Source organism: Taudactylus pleione, unplaced genomic scaffold (genome assembly GCF_031769625.1).
Source record: "Taudactylus pleione unplaced genomic scaffold, aTauple2 ptg000007l, whole genome shotgun sequence".
Classification (NCBI taxonomy): domain Eukaryota; kingdom Metazoa; phylum Chordata; class Amphibia; order Anura; family Myobatrachidae; genus Taudactylus; species Taudactylus pleione.
The window spans coordinates 20,491,640-20,511,024 of NW_028284410.1; the positions used below are offsets into that span (position 1 = coordinate 20,491,640).

Sequence of the window (19,385 nt, forward strand, 5' to 3'; positions counted from 1 at the left end):
GCAATATTATCAGATTGCACAGTCAGGCCGAACCTGCATCAATCCAAGCCAGCGATTGTCCATCCCTAGTGGGAACAGTGCACTCATCCTCTGTTCCTCTGTGTCAGGCTGGGAGTGTGGCAGTGCTCTATAACATCACTATGCATCACCATGCTCACAGACTATCACTAATGACCCTATGGAGCAACAGCATCAAAGAGGAAGGGGCCATATCATTTGTATCCCCAGGGCCGTTGAGAGCCAGCCCGGGCCCAGGGAAAGGTGGCGTGGCCTAAAAAAAACCAAGAGAATTAAAAACGGGGAGGGAGCCCAGTGCATATCCAGGCAGGGGGGGGAGGGCGCGATCAGTTTGTCACATCTGATTTTGGTTACAAAAAAAATGCAAAAAACATGCTTGTTGCAAGCAGAGCCGTAAGGGACCTGGCACGCTGAGTAAGGATGTTTGGCACAACAGCAATAGTGTATGAGGACACATCTGTAGATGGCATACTACTTTTCCTGCCATGCCTAGCTAATAAAAGAGATATTGTGTACCTTCACACACAAAGTAAGCTGGAAACCCGAAGGGGTAAATTTACGAACAATCGAGTTTGTCCCAAGTTTTCTCGAGAACAAACTCTCTGAGCTTTGCCGGGACACGGGGGAGATTAGAAAGATGAAAAACGCAAATTTACAAAGAATCGAGTTTGGACTGAATCAAGTTTTCCAATGGAGGATGTATTTATGTTTTCTCTGGTGAGTTCCCTATGTCTGACCGCAATCAAACACTCCCGAACATGCGGCCTGCACATATCTACAGTAGGCAGCCGCTGATTGACTGTGACCCGCATGGCTGTTGATTTGACTGCATAGCCCACTGCTATTCTGAGTGCCAGTCCTGGCAACAGGCAATGTAGGCTTTGATGGATTTGGGCAGTGAAGTCACCCTGGTGTCCAGCACTCTGGTTCCAGAAGGACTGATGGACCGGCTGCCGCCAGTATAGGTCCTGTGTGTCCACGGGGGCACTGAGGAATATGACTGTGTCTGTCTTCACGTGATTGTGAGGGGACAAGTGGTGCAAGGGATAGCAGCAATAGCACCAAGGTTGCTGTATCCCGTTATTCTGGGGCAAAACTTTCCCCTGTTCTGGGAGATTATACTCCACCGGATCAGTCTGGATATGCTGGCAACTGATTTACCGGCCGGACGTCCGACCTTATATGATCCTGTTGCTTACATTCCGGAACTGGAGGTAGAAATCAGAAAGCAGCAATATCTGGAGCCTGAGTGCAATCAGACTAGCGTAGCCTACTAGAAGACGTGAGGAAGTAGGTCTGCTCAGAAAGGGATGTGAAGAAGCAGAAGCCAGGCCAGCTGGTGGGGAAGACTGGTCTCCTGTGTCAAAGGCTGTAACACTCCAAGACTTTGCTAGAGACCAATTAAAGGATTGTGCATTGGCGAATGCCTATAAAAATGTTGTGGAGATGAATGAAGTGTGGAAGGCTGGGGGACTAGCTAATAAAGAGCCATACATTAAAATGGAAGGGAACCTGCTCTGTAAGGTAGTGGTGGTTCAAGGGAAACAAATTAAACAGCTCTTATTGCCACAGGTACATGTTCCCTTGATATTGGCAGTGGCCCATGTACACCCCAAGGGAGGGCATTTGGAAGAGGAGAAAACTCTAATTTGGCTACTCCAGAGGTTTTACAGGTCAGGCATCCGCATGGTGGTTAGGAGATACTCAAATGGGGGTTGATTAGAGCGCTGTGACCAAATAGTTTGTCTGTGGGGTATTGTTTGTCATTAATTGTGTATCAAAACCGTGTGTGTACAAAACTGGTGTCTATGTGTGTGAGTAACGACAGAGTCTAAACTAGTAATTAATGTTTATTCAATAAATTAGGCACATTGCTCTAGATATAAACGTATATTATGAAAGTCGCATGTGGATAAAATGGGTTTTGGTCACTCCTTCAGGGAGCACCTTCTGTACATACCTGGTCCGGTCAGCCTTGATGTACGTCCCCCTGACTGGCCGCTAAGTGGCTCTGAATATTCCTCTAATTCAGTGGTTCCCAAACTTTTTTGAATCACGGCTCCCTAGAGTATCAGCAATGTTATCACGGCACCCCTAAAGCAAAAGTTTGTTGTTGAGAAATTCAGAAAAAATGTAGTAAAGTGAAGTAAATTGTGCTGACTTGTCATCCTTAGGCTCAGATATGTGGTGGTGGACAGGTTTGTGCTTCTTTTTGTCCACATATTTACATTACATTGACCATAAATAATTTGATTTGATGTTGGACCACCAACCTGAGGCACCCCTGCAAGTGTCCCGAGGCACCTCAGGGTGCCACGGCGCACAGTTTGGGAACCACTGCTCTAATTAGATGTCCTAGCCTTTAAATGCAGCGACCTGTAAATGGATAGATTGAACCATAGGCACTCTGAAAACAAAGTGTGCTCCTTCCTATAGTCCCAGATTCAAAAGTAAAGCAACACTTAAAGGGCGCACAGGGGCAGCAAAAGAGGGGTTCTGATGCCTGAGCCTCCAGCTCTTATAATTCAGATGACAAAGGGTTTGACCAAAAGGGCAAATGGTGTACACAAACGCCAGGCTCTTGTGAAGTGATACAGTTCCGTAAGCCTTTCCACCTTCGAACCCCAACCTCAACAGATTACAGAAGGAGGTGACGGGAAAATCAAAACTGGGGTTCCCAAAATATGCCCGCTCACAGATGTTTGAGCTGCACAGGGCAGCTGAGTCGTTAAAGTTGGCAAAGGAGGAGTAGGGAAAAGGAAAATCCTTTTCAGTTAAAGGGTCCACTTCACCAAGCTAAGGGGAATGGTATGTGGCAAAGAGGGTTCTTTACCCTCTTCTGCTATAAAGAAAAGGACTCATTCTCTGGAACAAAGAGGCTGCATACCTTTAAAAAACATCTGCACTGCATGGATCTAATTGGTGTGTGCCTGTGTGATTCATAAAGGGTTCGAGATTCAGGGGGAAGGTGCTCCTGATGTTGAATTAGTCGGCCAGATGATAGGGAGCTGGTAATGTTTACCTTAGTGTCAGGGAGCCATATGCTGGATGTTAATGTGCTGACATAATATTTTGCATCAGTAAAAGTCATCTGGACAAGGACAACTGCTGTCAAGTGTGTTCTTTGTAAGGAGAATCTTACAACATTTCACCTTTGACAAGAGGAGAGCATCCTGCCCAGTCACCAGACCCTTTCCCTCGGCAGACCAAGCCCCTTAATAGACTTCACCCCCATTAGGCTGCTTCCAGAAATTTCCTGGTCTGGTTTTCAGACCCAATATGCCCCCGACCTGACTATATTTGCTTAAACTTCCAATGTTTTTGTAATGGACAGTCAGGAAAGTTTATACATAGAAGATAAAGCAACCACAGATTATGTTAGCATAAATGAGGATCACTCAAACCAGTAGCAACAATGTGCATAATAAAAATCAATTGTATATTTATTGTAACAGAGCAACCAATGCTTTGCAAATCAATTAAAGCAATAAGAACATGTATAAATAATGACATTTGTGAAATACATATAAATAATGAATTCATAAAATATATAAAACATATAGAAAAAATGTATGAAAAAAAAGTCCCGGACTAATAAATAGGCATTTGATGAAACCCTCTAAGAAACGCCTCCATAGACAAATGTGGATTTTGAACTGATGTTACTTAGTACATCATCCGGTAATGAAGTCAAAGTGTAATGAATGTGATATTACCTTCCGTGCAGGCTGATCAGACCCAGGTCTTAATGCTTGACCACAGTGTGGATGGTGATTATCACATTCATTACACTTTGACTTCATTACCGGATGATGTACTAAGTAACATCAGTTCAAAATCCACATTTGTCTATGGAGGAGTTTCTTAGAGGGTTTCAACAAAGGCATATATATATATATATATATATATATATATACATTAACAGACAAGTCTTGTCTATTATATTCTGGTTAAAAACTGACTAGGTTACAAAGTGTTTACTTACGATGTGGACTTCAAAGTTTGTTCAGCTCTGAATATTGAGAAGTCTATGGAGGAAACCGGTATATCAGCAAGTTCTTCCTCACTAGACATGCAAAAAAATAAAGAAATGCATCAATTGGTTATTTCATTATACCAGAGGTTCCCAAACTCTGTAATCAAGGCTCCCTAACAGTCCAGGTTTTAAGGATATTTATGCTTGATCACAGGTGAATTAATTAGTACCTCAGTCAATTTATTTTAACCACCTGTGCTCAACCATGGATATCTCTAAAACCTGAACTGTTGGGGTGCTTTGAGGGCCGTATTTGGGAACTTCTGAATTATACTAGTGGGCATAAGAATAAACTAGCAGATAATTTATGTGTTTCTGGATTATAACTTATTTTAGCCATTGCATTTACTTAAATCAGTTTATTTTTGTTAGATCAACTCAAGGTTGCAGTTATCATGAAGCAAGGTGAGAGTTGTCATGTTTTTATTGCAGTGGAATGTGACAGCAGGTGTCATCATTGTTTATTTACAAGGTAACACCGTCTCTGCAGACAGTCAGCATCACACCATAGATAATATAGTTAAACATAAAGTATGGTAAGTATAAATAAGGTAGCAACACCAGTCATATAAGTAAAGATTAAGCAAACACGCATAATACATACGAGATAGACAAAGGACACGTGAAAGGGTAGAGAGGGTCCTGCTCTTGAGAACTTACTTTTTTTATATGCTATATTAATTGCTATCAGATTGTACTTATGTAGAGCTGTAGGATAATAAAACTATGCTCTGCAGCTTAGCAAGAGATTTTGAAAAACAAAATGCACTATAGTTGACAAAAGGAAGTGTTTTCGCTGGTTTTATGGCTACGCTCACTCCCAAGAGTCTGGTTGACTTTTCCCAAGTTCTCTACAGTCTGTTATGACTGCACCAATTGCCCAGACAGTACTATTATATCGGTCTTACAATAGAAAGGTTTCCTCCATAATGCTTTTCAAGGCCTCTACTTCACGACACAGTTGCTTGTTGAGACTTTCTAATTCCCTATTATTTTCCTTTAACATTTAGATCTATATTTATATTTCAGCATCTCTGTTGCTCAACCACTAAGCCTGCAACAAGAAAATGGATTTATTTTTTTCATCAAAGCATTCTTGAAGCGCAATCGGTATGACATACCGCCGGACATAAGCCCGGCGTATGTAATACCGATGCCGGAAGGCAGAAGACTGCAGATCCCGACAAGGTAAGTATTTTAACTATCCCTAACCCTCTCCCCCCCTACCTTAACCCTCATTTAGGGGTTCCTAACCCTAATCCCCAGCTAGTGCCTAACCCTAACCTCCCCCCAGGGCTGCCTAAACCTACCCCCCTCCCCGCACCCTAAACCTAACCCGCCTGGTTGGGTGTAAAATGTAAGTTCTAATCTCCCCCCGGGGGTGCCTAACCCTAACCCCCCCTTCCCCTAGCCTGACCCTCCCCTCCCCTAGTCTAACCCTGACCCTCCTGGGGGGGGTGCCTCACCCTAAGTCCCCCCAGGAGCCCATAAACCTAACCCTTTCCCCCCCTGTGGCTGTCCGCTCCCAACGGCCGGCTTACTTTCATTCGGTATGCCGGGCATCAGGATTTCATCAGGATTTCATCATTAGTCCCATGCCGGGATTTCACAGTCGGGAAGCCGTCGGTCTGCATTTCCACTGCCGGCTTCCTGACCACATACCCTTGAAGCATCCCAGGTAGGTCTACAACACATTCTGAGGGGCGTGGCCAGGAGAGGGGGTAAGGCCACATCATCTTGGAGACATGGCCACACTTCCCTGGCAGCCCCTCTCCCTGCACATTCTTTATGTTTTCTTGTCAGATCAGTTTTCTTTGATTTAAACTCCACAAGTTCCACTTGAAAGGATTCACTTAAAGAGTCTTCCTTTCAGCAATAGAGTTTGATGAGTCACTTTCTCTCGTGCACATTCTGTTTCACTCTGATGTCCATTTATACATATTCATAATGTTTACATTTCTTGCTAAATAATTACAAAGTTTTTGGTTCAAAATACCAATTTCTTGCTCTCACACTGATCTCGTTCACTGCTTCGTATTCATCAAGGTGCTTAATCTTATCTGCCAGCTGTATGCTTGTCTTTTTACAAGCAGTGATAGCTGCCTCTTTTTATTGTTGGCTCTGCTGATTTTGCCTTTAAAGGAGCATACACACGGTCAGATTTGTCAGACTTGTCAGATTTGTCAGATGAACGATTTGAACGATTTGAACGATTTTACCAAAGTTTTGAACGATTTGAACGATTGAACGATTTTTGACTGCATTAAAATGAATGGAATCGTCCAAGTCTGACTGCAAACACATCAGATGTCAGAAATCGTTATCTGACCATCGGGAACGCGCATCGTTGATCGTCCATCGTTCAGGCATGTCAGATATGAACGATTTTCCTTCAGATATGAACGACTGAACGATTTTTAAATCGTTATCGTTCATATCTGAAGGAAAAATCTGACCGTGTGTATGCACCATAAGAGACTTATGCAGAATTGACCCAAAGCCAGTTTTACATTCGTATATTTACATCTTTTCGCACTGATTATGCTCCAGAGCAGTGTGGGAGATTATACGGGAGCTGTAAACAACTCCACTTGCAGCTGAAGGGACAGAACTGCAAACAATGCGGAGTTGCACATATGCATAGTTACGCCTATTTAAGATGTACATTTTTTGCACCAGAATAGGAATTCGCTGGTAATGGTGACACCTATGAAACCAAGTTTACAGATAGGGACAGTCCGGTTGTAGAGTTGTGTACCAATTGCTTTCCGTTCTTGGAAAACAAAAAAGTTGCAGATAATACCCACATTTACATGTTCTCTATGGATCTCTCACAATCTGTGTTGGCCTGTGGTCCTGAATGTTTCAGCTATATCATCTTGGCTGTCTTCTTGCCACTTTAAAATGAGTCTTTAAAAATTGAAGCTAATAATTTTCCCCCCAGTCAGTAGAAACTACCTACCTGGCATCTCTAGATGTATTGATGACAATCAACCCTACCATTCAAGCCAGCTGCCTGTGTCATCCTTGATTGTTCTTAGGCCCCTCATTCAATCTTCTTCCAAATCATATTATATACATCTAAGTAATAGTTCCAGGAAATGCTCATATCTCATGCAAAACACTGTGGCCATGGATGTGCTGTTCCTGAGGAGGGTGCATGTCATCATTACCAGCCATTCGGATGGGGGAGTGACAGCCACTGAGCAGATGGGAGGCTGTGTGTGCCAGGAGCCGGGAGCAGAGGAGGGACGGGATCATCAGATTGGACAGCCAACTGAAGGTATGAGGACACAGCAGAGAGGGATCTGAAAAGATCCCTTTACTGCACAAGCTGGCGTCTAAACGACAGCTTGTGAATGGCATCGTGGGCTGTACGCTATCTTAGGATGGCGTACAGTTTTACACGCTACTTCCGAAAAAAATATTTTTTTTCGGAACTTGATGAATTACGTGATTTCCACTTCCCCATACTTAAGTATGGGGACTGTGCAAATTAATGAGGGAGATTAGTAACCAGGAGATATCAATAATATCTCTTGCATTATAGTAATGATAAATGGCTCTGACACTTAATTTATGCAAAAGTAGGTGAAGCTGAAAATGTTAATTTTCACCTGCTTTTGGATATTTAAGTGATGATGAATAGACCCAATTAGTATCTCACACCACATTTCAACACCCCCACCGATGCAAGCATTCCCCATGATATACAAACATTTTCACGTATAGCTTTGTTGCTACAACCTATAAAACAAATTTGGTTAGTTAGACAAGCTAGAATATATCAACATTTCAAGTAAATTCTAGAACAAATTTCTTTAGAAACATGACCAGTGACTGTGACTTAGGACCTCATTCAGAGGCGGTCGTTAGTTGCAAGCGGTCACACTGAATCAGGGCGGCCGCTTGCATCCTGAACGACCGCCTCCTTGTCGATCGTTCACCACCCACAGCTTAACGACCGACCAGCCATCGGTTGGGTCTGGGCACTCATAAGCCCAAGGGAGTTTTCTGCTCTGATGGAGCAGGAAGCTCCCCACTGACATCACTGATGATGTCAGTGCGACCGCCCACAAAACGGTAGGCATTCGTAAAGGAACGCCTCCGTTTTGGAAACCACCCCCCGGCCCGCCTACCAAACGGGGCCAGCTGTCGATCAGCATCGACAGCTGCCCCTTTGGTTATGAGCTCCAGAGCGACAGAGCTTCTCTGTCGCTCCAGGGCTTGCGCACGTGCAGTGTGGCCGCTGCGCATGCGCAGGACTAACCATCGAGTCGGTTACGAGCGTATCGGCGCTTGCGACCGACTCTGAATGAGGTCCTTAATCCTTTGGTAAGCATGTCAGCAGGATTCTCCTCACTAGCTATGTGAACCACAGCAAGGGAGCCTTCCCCACGAGCTCTTGAATAAAGTGATGCCTGATCTCAATGTGCTTGGATCCTCTATAATGGTTGGTGCTATACAATAGATCAATTGCACCTCTATTGTCACACTCAATGTTGATGATGTCTTCCTTGTTTATAAGACTCAGGACCTCATTCAGAGTCGGTCGTAAGCGGCCGCTCGGTCGTACGCATCCGATGTTTCCAAACCACGTATGCGCACGGTTAGTTGTGCGCATGTGCGTACGATACCTTGCGATCCAAAATGCTGTTGATCGTACGGCTTATGAGCAGGAAGTGGCTTCCGAGGGTTGATTGACATGAAAGGTCCATTTGTGGGTGTTGACGGGGGTGGTGGTCTGAAAACGCAGACGTTCCTCACCGTTTTCATGGTGTTTTAGGGGCATACATAAATTACCTGCTACGACCGACACAGAAGGCCAGAAGTAGTAAAACGTCACTCTGCAAGCAGGTTCGAGGCCTGGCTGATCGTACAGCTTGAGGTTGGGTACGTGCTCTTGTAAGCCCTAGAGTACAATCAATACTATCGAATGTTACTGATGTTAGGATTGATGTTTCTATTTTGAGCCACACAATGCAAGCAGCTAATAATCGTTTGTTGTAGCTAATAACACTGCTAATTGGCTTGTAATTGATTCAGTTGCTTTTGCATTAGCGAATAATAATAATAGAGATGAGCAGTTCAGAATCCGAACCGCTCCGAACCTTGGGGATCCGAGTCCACATGAACGCTGTTCGGGTGTTCCCTGCCTGACTCGGATCCCCATTCGAGGCCGAGCCACAGCCTCGTGATGTTGGATTGTCGCGAGAGAATCTGACGTCAGGGCTCCTCTAGTGTAGGGCAGACCGCTGTGATAGCGGTCTGCCCTACACAGGCACAAGCACACAGCCGCCAGCGGCAGCTGTGTGTTTGTAATAGCAGCCAATGAGAGTCACACAGACTCTCATTGGCTGCTGCACGGAGGGAGCCGGTTGGAGCTCACTCATGAGCTCCGTCTTCCGGCTCCGTCCGCGCGTTGTACAGCAGAGCAGAGTGAACGGCGGCGGGAGCGGGGATTCAGGTAAGTTTTTTTTTTTTTAATGTGTGTGTGTGTGTGTGTGTGTGTGTGTAAGGAGGCATTACCCGGGGGGCACACTACTACTGGGGGCCTGCTAAGTGGGGGCCTGCTAATGTGGGGCATACTACTACTGGGGGCCTGCTAGTGTGGGGCATACTACTACTGGGGGCCTGCTAAGGGGGGGCATACTACTACTGGGGGCCTGCTAAGGGTGGGCATACTACTACTGGGGGCCTGCTAATGGGGGCACTACTACTACTAGAGGGCCTGCTAAGGGGGGCACTACTACTACTGGGGGCCTGCTAATGGGGGGCATTCTACTACTGCGGGCCTGCTAAGGGGGGGCATACTACTACTGGGGGCCTGCTAAGGGGGGGCATACTACTACTGGGGGCCTGCTAAGGGGGGGCACTACTACTACTGGGGGCCTGCTAATGGGGGCATACCACTACTGGGGGCATGTTAATGTGGGCACTACTACTGGGGGCATGTTAATGGGGGCACTACTACTGGGGGCATGTTAATGGGGGCACTACTACTGGGGCACGTTAATGGGGGCACTACTACTGGGGCACTACTACTGGGGGGCATACTACTACTGGGGGCCTGCTAATGGGGGCATACCACTACTTGGGGCATGTTAATGGGGGCACTACTACTGGATGCATGTTAATGGGAGCACTACTACTGGGGGCATGTTAATGGGGGCACTACTACTGGGGGGCATACTACTTGGGGCATGCTAATGGGGGCCCTACTACTGGGGACCTGCTACTGGGGGGCATACTACTGGGGGCATGCTAATGGAGGGCATACTACTGGGGGGCATACTACTACTGGAGGCACTGCATAGGGGGCCCTACTACAAAGGGGACTCCATAGGGGGCACCACTACTGGGGCCATTGTGTAAGGGACACCACTGCTGGGGGCATTGTATAAGTGGCACTACTACTGTGGGCATTGTTTAAGGGGCATTACTACTGTGGGCAATGTGTAAAAGGGGCACTACTGTGTGTTGTAAAATAAATAAGAGAAACTACTTTATGGTGTAATGTGAATCAGGGCCTATGTGCGGTGTAATGTGAAGATTGTGCACTGTGACTCCTTGGGCTGGAGCCCACTATGTAAACAAGTACTGTGATTCTGCTGGCCGTACCCCACTGGGAGGGTGCACTACTTTTCATTTCTGCCACTACTGTGTGGCAATGTTTCATAGATGTGCTTTAAATTGTGATGTCTGTGCTGCTGCGCCGCTGCTTTGTCGCTTAGTAACCAGTCAGCTCACTGCAACCTTTGGCCAATAATGTTGAAAACAATATTATAAGCTGTGAGGTGGTCTAAATTGACTATAAATGAATGGAATTTAATGTTATTGAGGTTAATGATACTCTAAGAAGAAAAAAAGGACCATTTTATGTGATTTTAGCTTTTTTTGTCAATTTTTGTAAAAAAAAAAATCCAAATCCAAAGCCAGTCACCCCAGTTTGGCAAATCCAAATCCAAAGCCAGACGATGAATTACAACCAAATCCAAATCCGGCAAAAATGGTCCGGCGCACATCCCTAAATAATAATTGTCAACAAGCTAGTAACAAGCTGATCGATAGAGCATGGAAACATGACATGTGGGCATCAACACAACACAAGCGGCCGCAACCATCAGAAGAAATTAACATACAGCGACTGACAACGACTGACAACGATTGACTCGATCGCTAGCTGCTATCACTCACTAGCTAGAGAAGGTGCATTGTTCACGTATGGGCATCACTTTGGTTACGACCAACCGGCCGTGCGATTGCTTCCTTTATCAGTTTCTCAGTCGTTAGGCGTACGACCGAGCGGACGCTTATGACCAACTCTGAATGAGGTCCTCAGTTCACTCAAAGTTTCTTTAAGACGTATGGCTTTCTTGGCTGAATCCGTCAATGCCATATACTCTGGCTTGGTGATAGACAAGTCCACAGTGGATTGATTCCTACTCGACCAGCTTACCACTGCGCCTGCCAGTAAAAACAAATATCCAGTATAAGATGACAATCATTCTCATCTGCTCCCAGCTGACATCACAGAATGACGACAATGTACAGTAGAACTTCCAAACCTGGTCAATTATAACTTCAAGAAAGATGTCCCTATTAGATATAAGGGTGATAAAATAAATAAATAAGGTAACAAGACCTCTCATTGCGTAAATGTATTCAACTTGAACATATACGTATAATCAATAGTGTGACCTTGGTACACATTATATTTTCCACATAGTCCCAATACTTGTCTAAGCATTTGTTCCAATGTTACACCAAGGCATTTATCTCAACATAGAAGAAATCACTGTCAAGCACCTGAAGCCAGGAGATGGTGGCTTGCTGAACTTCACTGTCGGTTGTGAATCACCTTCCATCCTGGTGCTTCTTAAATGGTTCAAAGAGATGGATATCACTCGGTGCCAGGTCAGGGCTGTAGGGAAGATGGTTAGTACCTCCCAATGGTAGTGCTGTAACAATTCACGTGTGCAGTTGGCTGAGTGGGGTCTGGCATTACCATACAGCAATATGACAACTGTTCCCAGCAACTGAGGTAATTTTCGATGAATTGCCCTTCACAACTGGCTCAATGTGTCACAATAGTATACAGCATTCTCAGTATCTCCCTTGGTGAGGAAATCAACAAGAAGCATGTCCCAAAACACTGTCGCCATGACCTTTTTGGCTGATGGAGTTGTTTTGAATTTCTTTGACGGTGGGGACGATTTTTGTTTCCAGTTCATGGATGCTTGCTTGCTTGTGTCCAGTGTCACATGATGCACCCACATTTCATCACCTGTGGCAATGCGCTGTAGGAACTGCACTCCTTCCTCATGGTACTGTGTCAAGTGCATGAGAGATACACCAATCCTTTTGGTTTTGTGAACTTCTGTGAGTTGCTTCGGTAGCCAGCATGAACACTTTTTCCTCCTGAAGGAAGGAGGTACTTTTTCCTCCTGTACGCCAGTTGCTCATGAACAATGTTGTGCACAGTACCCACTGAGATGTTCAGTTCATTAGCAATATCACCTACTTGAATGCGTCTGTCTGAATCAGACCTTCAATGCAGCACAAATTGTCATTTGTGGTGGACGTGCTTGACCAAACAGATCGCTGCTCATCTTGAACGTCTGCCCTGTAGTTATCAAAGGCAGTGACAATGAATTTCAGCTGCTGATGTGCCATTTAGAGGCAGAAATCTGATCACAGTACGCATCTCAATAATTGACCAAGTTTCTGCCAGCCCCCCATCTTACAACAGATGTTGGGACAGTATGACTGATATGAGGCACAGTGTAGTGATTGTGAGGTGAAGCTGTGGGATAACTGTTCTGGCTTGGTAGGAAATTAGAATGAAATAGAGAACATTACATATGTGAGATTCTCTGGACTGCTTTTCAATGTTGTCTACCAAGATTGGTGGCAAATTGGCTCATTCTGCTCACCCATTGTGTGATGTTGTGGCGATGTCTGACACTTGTCTACATCAAGTGCCCAATGGCATTGTAAAAAGGAATGTTCCTCATGCTGTCAGCTTCCTGCTTATTCATTGGTGACATCGCTTTAGTTAGCCTGGTACCTTTATCAATGGGTGTCCCTATTGGTTTAGCATCTGACATACCCTATTTCTTGACTATTTTCTCAATGTAGGTTTGCTAATCAATGGATATGATCCCTTTCTCTAAGTCTTGGTTGGTTCTCATGCCTAGCAAGTGATGCACAGGACCTAGATCCTTAATCTTGAATCTTTGTCCAAGCAACTCTTTAACTTCTGCATTGTGTCCTTCTTGGCTTGCGAATAGCAAATCATCCACATACTGTTTAAAACAATGATAAGAGTTTTCCACCTATGTACTTGTAATAGAGACAGATCATTTTTTGAACATTCAAAATCCATCTCTTGCAATATAGCATCTAACTTTATTTACCAACAGTAACCACTCTTCTTTAGGCAATACAACGCTTTCTTTAGGAAACAAACTTATAATGCTCTGGAAGTTCAATGTATTTGTCTTCCATCATTTCTCCATTTAAGAAAGCTGACTTGAAGTCTAATTGGTATAACAGCAGATTGCGCAAGGCAGATATGGAAATGACCAGACATCTACTACCAAGCATGATGCATTGGGATCCAGCTTACATCTTCTTTGTTTGGGGATGTGTAAATAGACAAAACACCCAAAACCTCTGAGATGTTTGATATTTGGTTTTCTTCCAAACCACACTTCTATTGGTGTATTGTCTTTTAAGGCAACTGTGGGAGCATGATTCTTCAGATAGACTGCCGTAGATACTGTTCCTGCCCAAAAACACTTGCTTAGGCTGGATATTGGACTTTATCTACTATGGTTTCATTTGCACGTTCACTTACACCATTCTGTCCTGGGGTATATGCAATGGTCAGTTGATGTTCACTGCCATTATTATTTATGAAGATTTCCACATCTTTGTTAAGATATTCTCCTCCATTATCAGACCTAAGACTTTTAGCATGTGACCGGTTTGAGTTTCCAATTATTTTTGTGAAATCATTGATTTATATTATGCAGTACCTGTATCCACTTATTGTTTTAACCTCCATCGGACCATACACATCTGTTGTTATGATTTCTAGTGCCCACTCCAAGTATGCCATCTAGAGCTCTGAGCTATGATATGAGGTCTTCCACCATTAACAACTGCCCATTGTTGCCATGGAGATGAATAGCTTACCGGTACTTAGGCGGCCACCTGGATTTACTGCTTGGAGTAGTAGCAACTTAGAGGAGTGTTGTCTGGAATCCTGAGATGAAAGGAAAGAGTCTAGTACAGGAAGAGCAAATTATAAAGTTGGAGAGAAGCGGCTTGGGAGCCGATGGTGTGAAGTGTGCCAATGATGTGGCTACTGTGCCGATGGTGTGGCAAATGTGCCGATGATGCGGCAAAGGTGCCGATGATGCGGCAAAGGTGCCGATGATGCGGAAATAGCCAATGATGGACAGCTCGTAGTAATGTTGTGGCTTTGGGAGCTGATGGTGCGGCAAATGTGCCAATGCTGCGACTTGTGTGCCGATGTTGCAGTAATAGTCGTTGGTAGACAGTCAATAGTAATGCTGTGGCTTTTTAAGCTGATGGTGCAGCAAATGTGCCGATAATGTGGCAAACTTGCCGATGATGCAGCTTGTATGCCGATGGTGCTGCAATAACCAGCGGTAGTCAGACAATGGTAATGCTGTGGCTTTGAGAGCCTATGGTGCACCAAATGTGCAGATGATGTGGCAAATGTGCCGATGGTGTGGCTTGTGTGCCGATGGTGCGGCAATAGCTGGTGATAGATAGTAAACAGAAAATGTTGCGACTTGGAGAGCCGATGGCAGCAGGGCGGTGTAGGTGCGGCTTTGAAGCCATGGAAGAAGCTGAAGAGCTGGGGACAGCACGGAAGCTGTTGATGCAGCAAATGTGCCAAAGGTGTGGCAAAAGCCGATGATAGAGGAGTAGGTAGTCGTTACTGCGGCTTGGAGAGCCGATGGCAGCACGGTAGTATAGGTGCCGCGTGGAAGCTGTAGAAGAAGCTGGAGAGTCAGGGACAGCACGGAAGCTGTTGGTGCGGCAAATGTGCCAAAGGTGCAGCAAGAGCAGATGGTAGAAGAGTAGGTAGTCGGTGCTGCAGCTTGGAGAGCCGATGGCAGCACTGTAGTATAGGTGTGGCTAAGAAGCCGTAGAGAAGCTGGAGAGCCGGAGACAGCATGGAAGCCACTTTGGGAAGGCCAAAATCTGCACCACAAGGCGGAACAGAATGCTGACCATGTAGCCAAGCCAAGGGAACTCACATACATGCTATAGTTGGCGAGGCGGCAAAAGTCCAGTGCGTACAAATAGAAGGAACAACCAATCATGCTGCACTGTGGATGACACGTCACTTCCTGAGGTGTGCAGATTGCCTAACAACAGGAGAAACTGGAGTAACCCTGTCCTGACTGGGTAACCTGCTTGAAGGAGACAAGTCGTGACCGCGACTGTATACACCAATTGTATACACCAATTCCAGGGGTGCATCACCTCTGCTTGCTGTTTCTGGAATGGCAACAGCTTTGCTTGTCTGTAATACAGCTTTCACACATTGGTCAGTATCAGTCACATATATACCAGTAACCATCCCATCTAGGAGTTTTTGGACACAACTCTGGCACAACTGTCATAACCACTTGTGCCAGAGTTATATAGACTGTAAGTCAGAGACCATCATCGCATAACACTCAAGGACATACAGCACTGGGCATCTGTTGCTATTACAGTCCCTCTTTTGTTTTGCACAATGTATTTTCCTTTTGCGAACTTGCCTCTGCAACCGCTTTGCTCTAGGATTCTTATGGCTATGAGGTTTGTCCCAATATCAGGTCCATACAACACATCTTGGTTTTTTGTGACTTTGGTTTTAATCCCTATTTTCAGGTGGGCAGTGACTGTCCCAACTTCTGTAGCTGTAAGTGCTGCACTTCATTTCCTATTCCTCTGATTGTTATAGGATCAAATGTGTTCAATGTAGTAAACCACTATTTACTACAACTCAAATGTCTTGTAGCACAATATACCAACAATCTTTTTTGTGCCTGTCTGTGACACTCAAAGCTGACTTATCTTTGCACTTCTTACTTTGTGTAGCATTCACAAATTTTCAGTTTGCAGTCAGACGCTCTGTGTCCTATGTTATGACATACATAACGCTTGTACTTTAATTTTCTGGGCTTTTAGTGTGTAATGCCGTATTTTCAGCATTTAATTCAACTGGCAAAAATTCTAGGAAGTGTAACAGTTTTGTCCTGACATGTTCTGTAGTTAGCTTGGCTATGTTAGCTTCTAATACTACTACCAAGAAATCAAATTCAGGTGTTAAGATCTGTAGCATTGCCATGGCAATCTATTTGGACTCCTACAGACATTAACTGCTAGGATATTTACATAATTTTATTAATGTAGTCACCCTTACTTGTGCATTCACTCAACTTGGTATTATACAATATATGCCTCAAATGAATTATTCTCATCAGGCTATTATGCTCATATGTTGCCTGGAGGACTGCCCACATGTCTTTAACTGACATTTTCCCATGTATAATAAAATAAATGTGCTATTCAACACTTAAGCCTTGTATTATTCCTATGGCTTTTTCTACATTGTCTAGCCTTGGACTGTCACCTGGGTTAACTGTAATTTTCTACAACCTCTTCAAGCTGGCATTTTCATTGCAAATTTCCATGTGGCGTAATACTCTTAGCCTTTCAGCTTAATAAAACCCATCATGAATGCAGCTCCTGTGTACATGCTGTTTATTGAAAACACTGATGCAGCCTTACTGTTTAACTTCTCTGGTTAACTTTACTGATTTGCTTTTGCTGACACGTGTGATTACTTTTGGCACCTGGTGTGTCTGGGAAATTTAGGTTCCTGGGACAATAACCTGTTGATATGTGTGTACTATTTGGAGTGGAATGCAGTCTATAATCGTAGACACCAGTGGAATCCAGATACATGAGGCAGCCTTAGTACTTAACAAGGTGTTTGTCACAAAGTGCCGGACACTGGCACACACTTACTGGGTCCGGCGGTGTTGGTCTGCAGAGGGGCAGCGGGCAGGGAGTCCCTGGCTGCTGGACGATGCTCCTTCCCTCTGGTGGCATGGTGGGGGTGGCCGCGGCTCCCTAAGCGTGCGAGCGCCGGCCTGTAACTAATTTAAAGGGCCAGAAACACTTCTTCAGTGACGTCATAGGAGACGCCTCATTCAAGCCCTGTCTATAAAAGGAAGTCCCTAGGAGCACTCCTGTGCCAGAGTATAGGCTCCATTACCTTACTCCAATGTTCATGTGTATACTTAGTTACTCGTTCCTGACCTTGGCTTTGTTCATGACTCCAATTTCGTCTGACCCCTAGTACTGTGTTTGGTAATCTGGCTCTGACCTTGGCTATCCTCCGTGACCTGCATACGTCTGCTTCCTGGTACCATCTTGTCCGTTTGTTTCTGACCTGGCCTGTCGACTATGCTGAAAGTTTTCTCCAGCCTATCCAGAGTTCACCAGCGCCTGTATAGGGAAACCTATTCTGAGGGGCCCCCGACCTGTGTGTCGGATGCAGCCAAATCCATACCTTCTTCTAAGGTTCCCTGGTTAACACCGCTGGCACTTTAGACTCCGCGCCTCAGAAATCGGTCACCCCCAATCCCCAAATACGGGTTGCATTTATTATCTACCCAACAGTTGTGACAGTGTTTAGTTTATTGAAGTGTATGAGAGGTGTTTTGTACGGCTGTACGCACAGTAATACATTATTCAGTGGTTCTGGAAGGAGCGGTGCTTGAGCAGCACATACAGAGGACCAGCCGGTCATGTATAAGGAGAGTGGTGTTCGAATATGCAGTATACCAGCAGGGTATATGTAGGGTCTCTGGAGCTAAGAGCACTGGGGTGCTCTAACACAGTGACAAGACGGCGCTGCGCATGTGTAGAAGACCAAATGGCGGCTGTCTTGGTAAACTGAAATGCTTAACTTATGTTGCATATATGAAGTTAGTGCAAGTATGACATCAAAAGAGACTCGGGGCGGAAAGTATCAAGTATTGCATATACTATGCAATATATCCTACCACCAATCGCATGCATACCTGCATTTATTAACACCGGTTTGAATAAATACTTACCTTCTGGGACAGCTCTTTCACTGTATAGCTATCCCAGCAAAGTACTGACTTCTGGGTTCACCTATCATAAGTAAAACCCACCAAAATCGATAGTGAGCAGTGATATCCCTGAAATGATTTTTCTAAAAAGGAATATTTTCCAAAATTTATAATTAAGGTTATATGTATATAATGTCCTCAAAATGATTTTTTTCCATAGTTTATAAATAAGGATATATGTATATAATGGTGTTTACATCTTGTGTGAAAAAAGCTAAATAACCAGATTTGTGTTATTAAATCTGGTGTGTAACAAATGAGCCTCTCCCGTGATAAATTGCCATAAATATAATCCTATTTCCATCTAGTAGTAAGCTGACAAGGAATCAAGGATAACCCAGTCTGAACGCATGTGGAGGTATCTGATGGGTTAATGCAACAGCTGCCGCTCTGCCGAATTAGCAGAGCAGGGTTTATAAGGAACTACCGGGAGAGTAATCACACACACTGTTCTGAGGAAGCCGCTGAACGACTAAAATAGGGGGAGAAACGCGTTAACATCCATCGGGTTGGAGAGCAGTATTAGCCGGGAAAAGGAGTGACATCTGATGATCCATAATCTGGTACCACTGCACAATCTAAATCCAAATTCGAGGCACAGGAGGTGACATGCGGGAGTAGGCTGATTTATAGCCAATATTTGCCAGCTGAGTGAGGTGGTTTTTATATACACCTCTAAATACCCTAAATACTGTGGTCCTGAAGTTGCTTAATACGGACAGTAGCCTAGCCGCGAGTCAGCATATGAGTCACACGCTGACACAGTGGATACTTGCAGGATCACGTAAGGCTGTAAACTTAATAATCAGAAGGATATAGGTTATATATATCGTATATACTCGAGTATAAGCCGACTTTTTCAGCACATTTTTTGTGCTGAAAAAGTACCCCCTCGGCTTATACTTGAGTGAAGTGTGCAGCGCTGACCGGACGGAGTTCGGTCAGCGCTACACAGCACAAACACACAGCCGCCGGAGCCGGCAGCTGTGTGTTTGCTGTAATCAGCAGCCGCTGAGAGTCTGTCAGACTCTCAGCGGCTGCTGCTGCTCCCACTGTGGGAGCCATCTTCCGGCTCCCGCAGTGGGTAATGGGAGAGACGTCATGAGTAATACGTCTCTCCTATACAAAGC

General features: G+C 44.7%; 1 protein-coding gene across 1 annotated transcript in view; it reads right to left on the reverse strand.

Moving 5' to 3' along the window:
* Positions 1–19,385, reverse strand: part of MYOM3 (myomesin 3) — a 222,094-nt gene that overhangs the window by 181,446 nt on the left and 21,263 nt on the right. Inside the window, exon 3 of the mRNA XM_088460571.1 lies at positions 4,004–4,084. Coding sequence (XP_088316697.1) covers positions 4,004–4,084 — 81 coding nt within the window. The remainder of the gene's footprint in view (positions 1–4,003; positions 4,085–19,385) is intronic.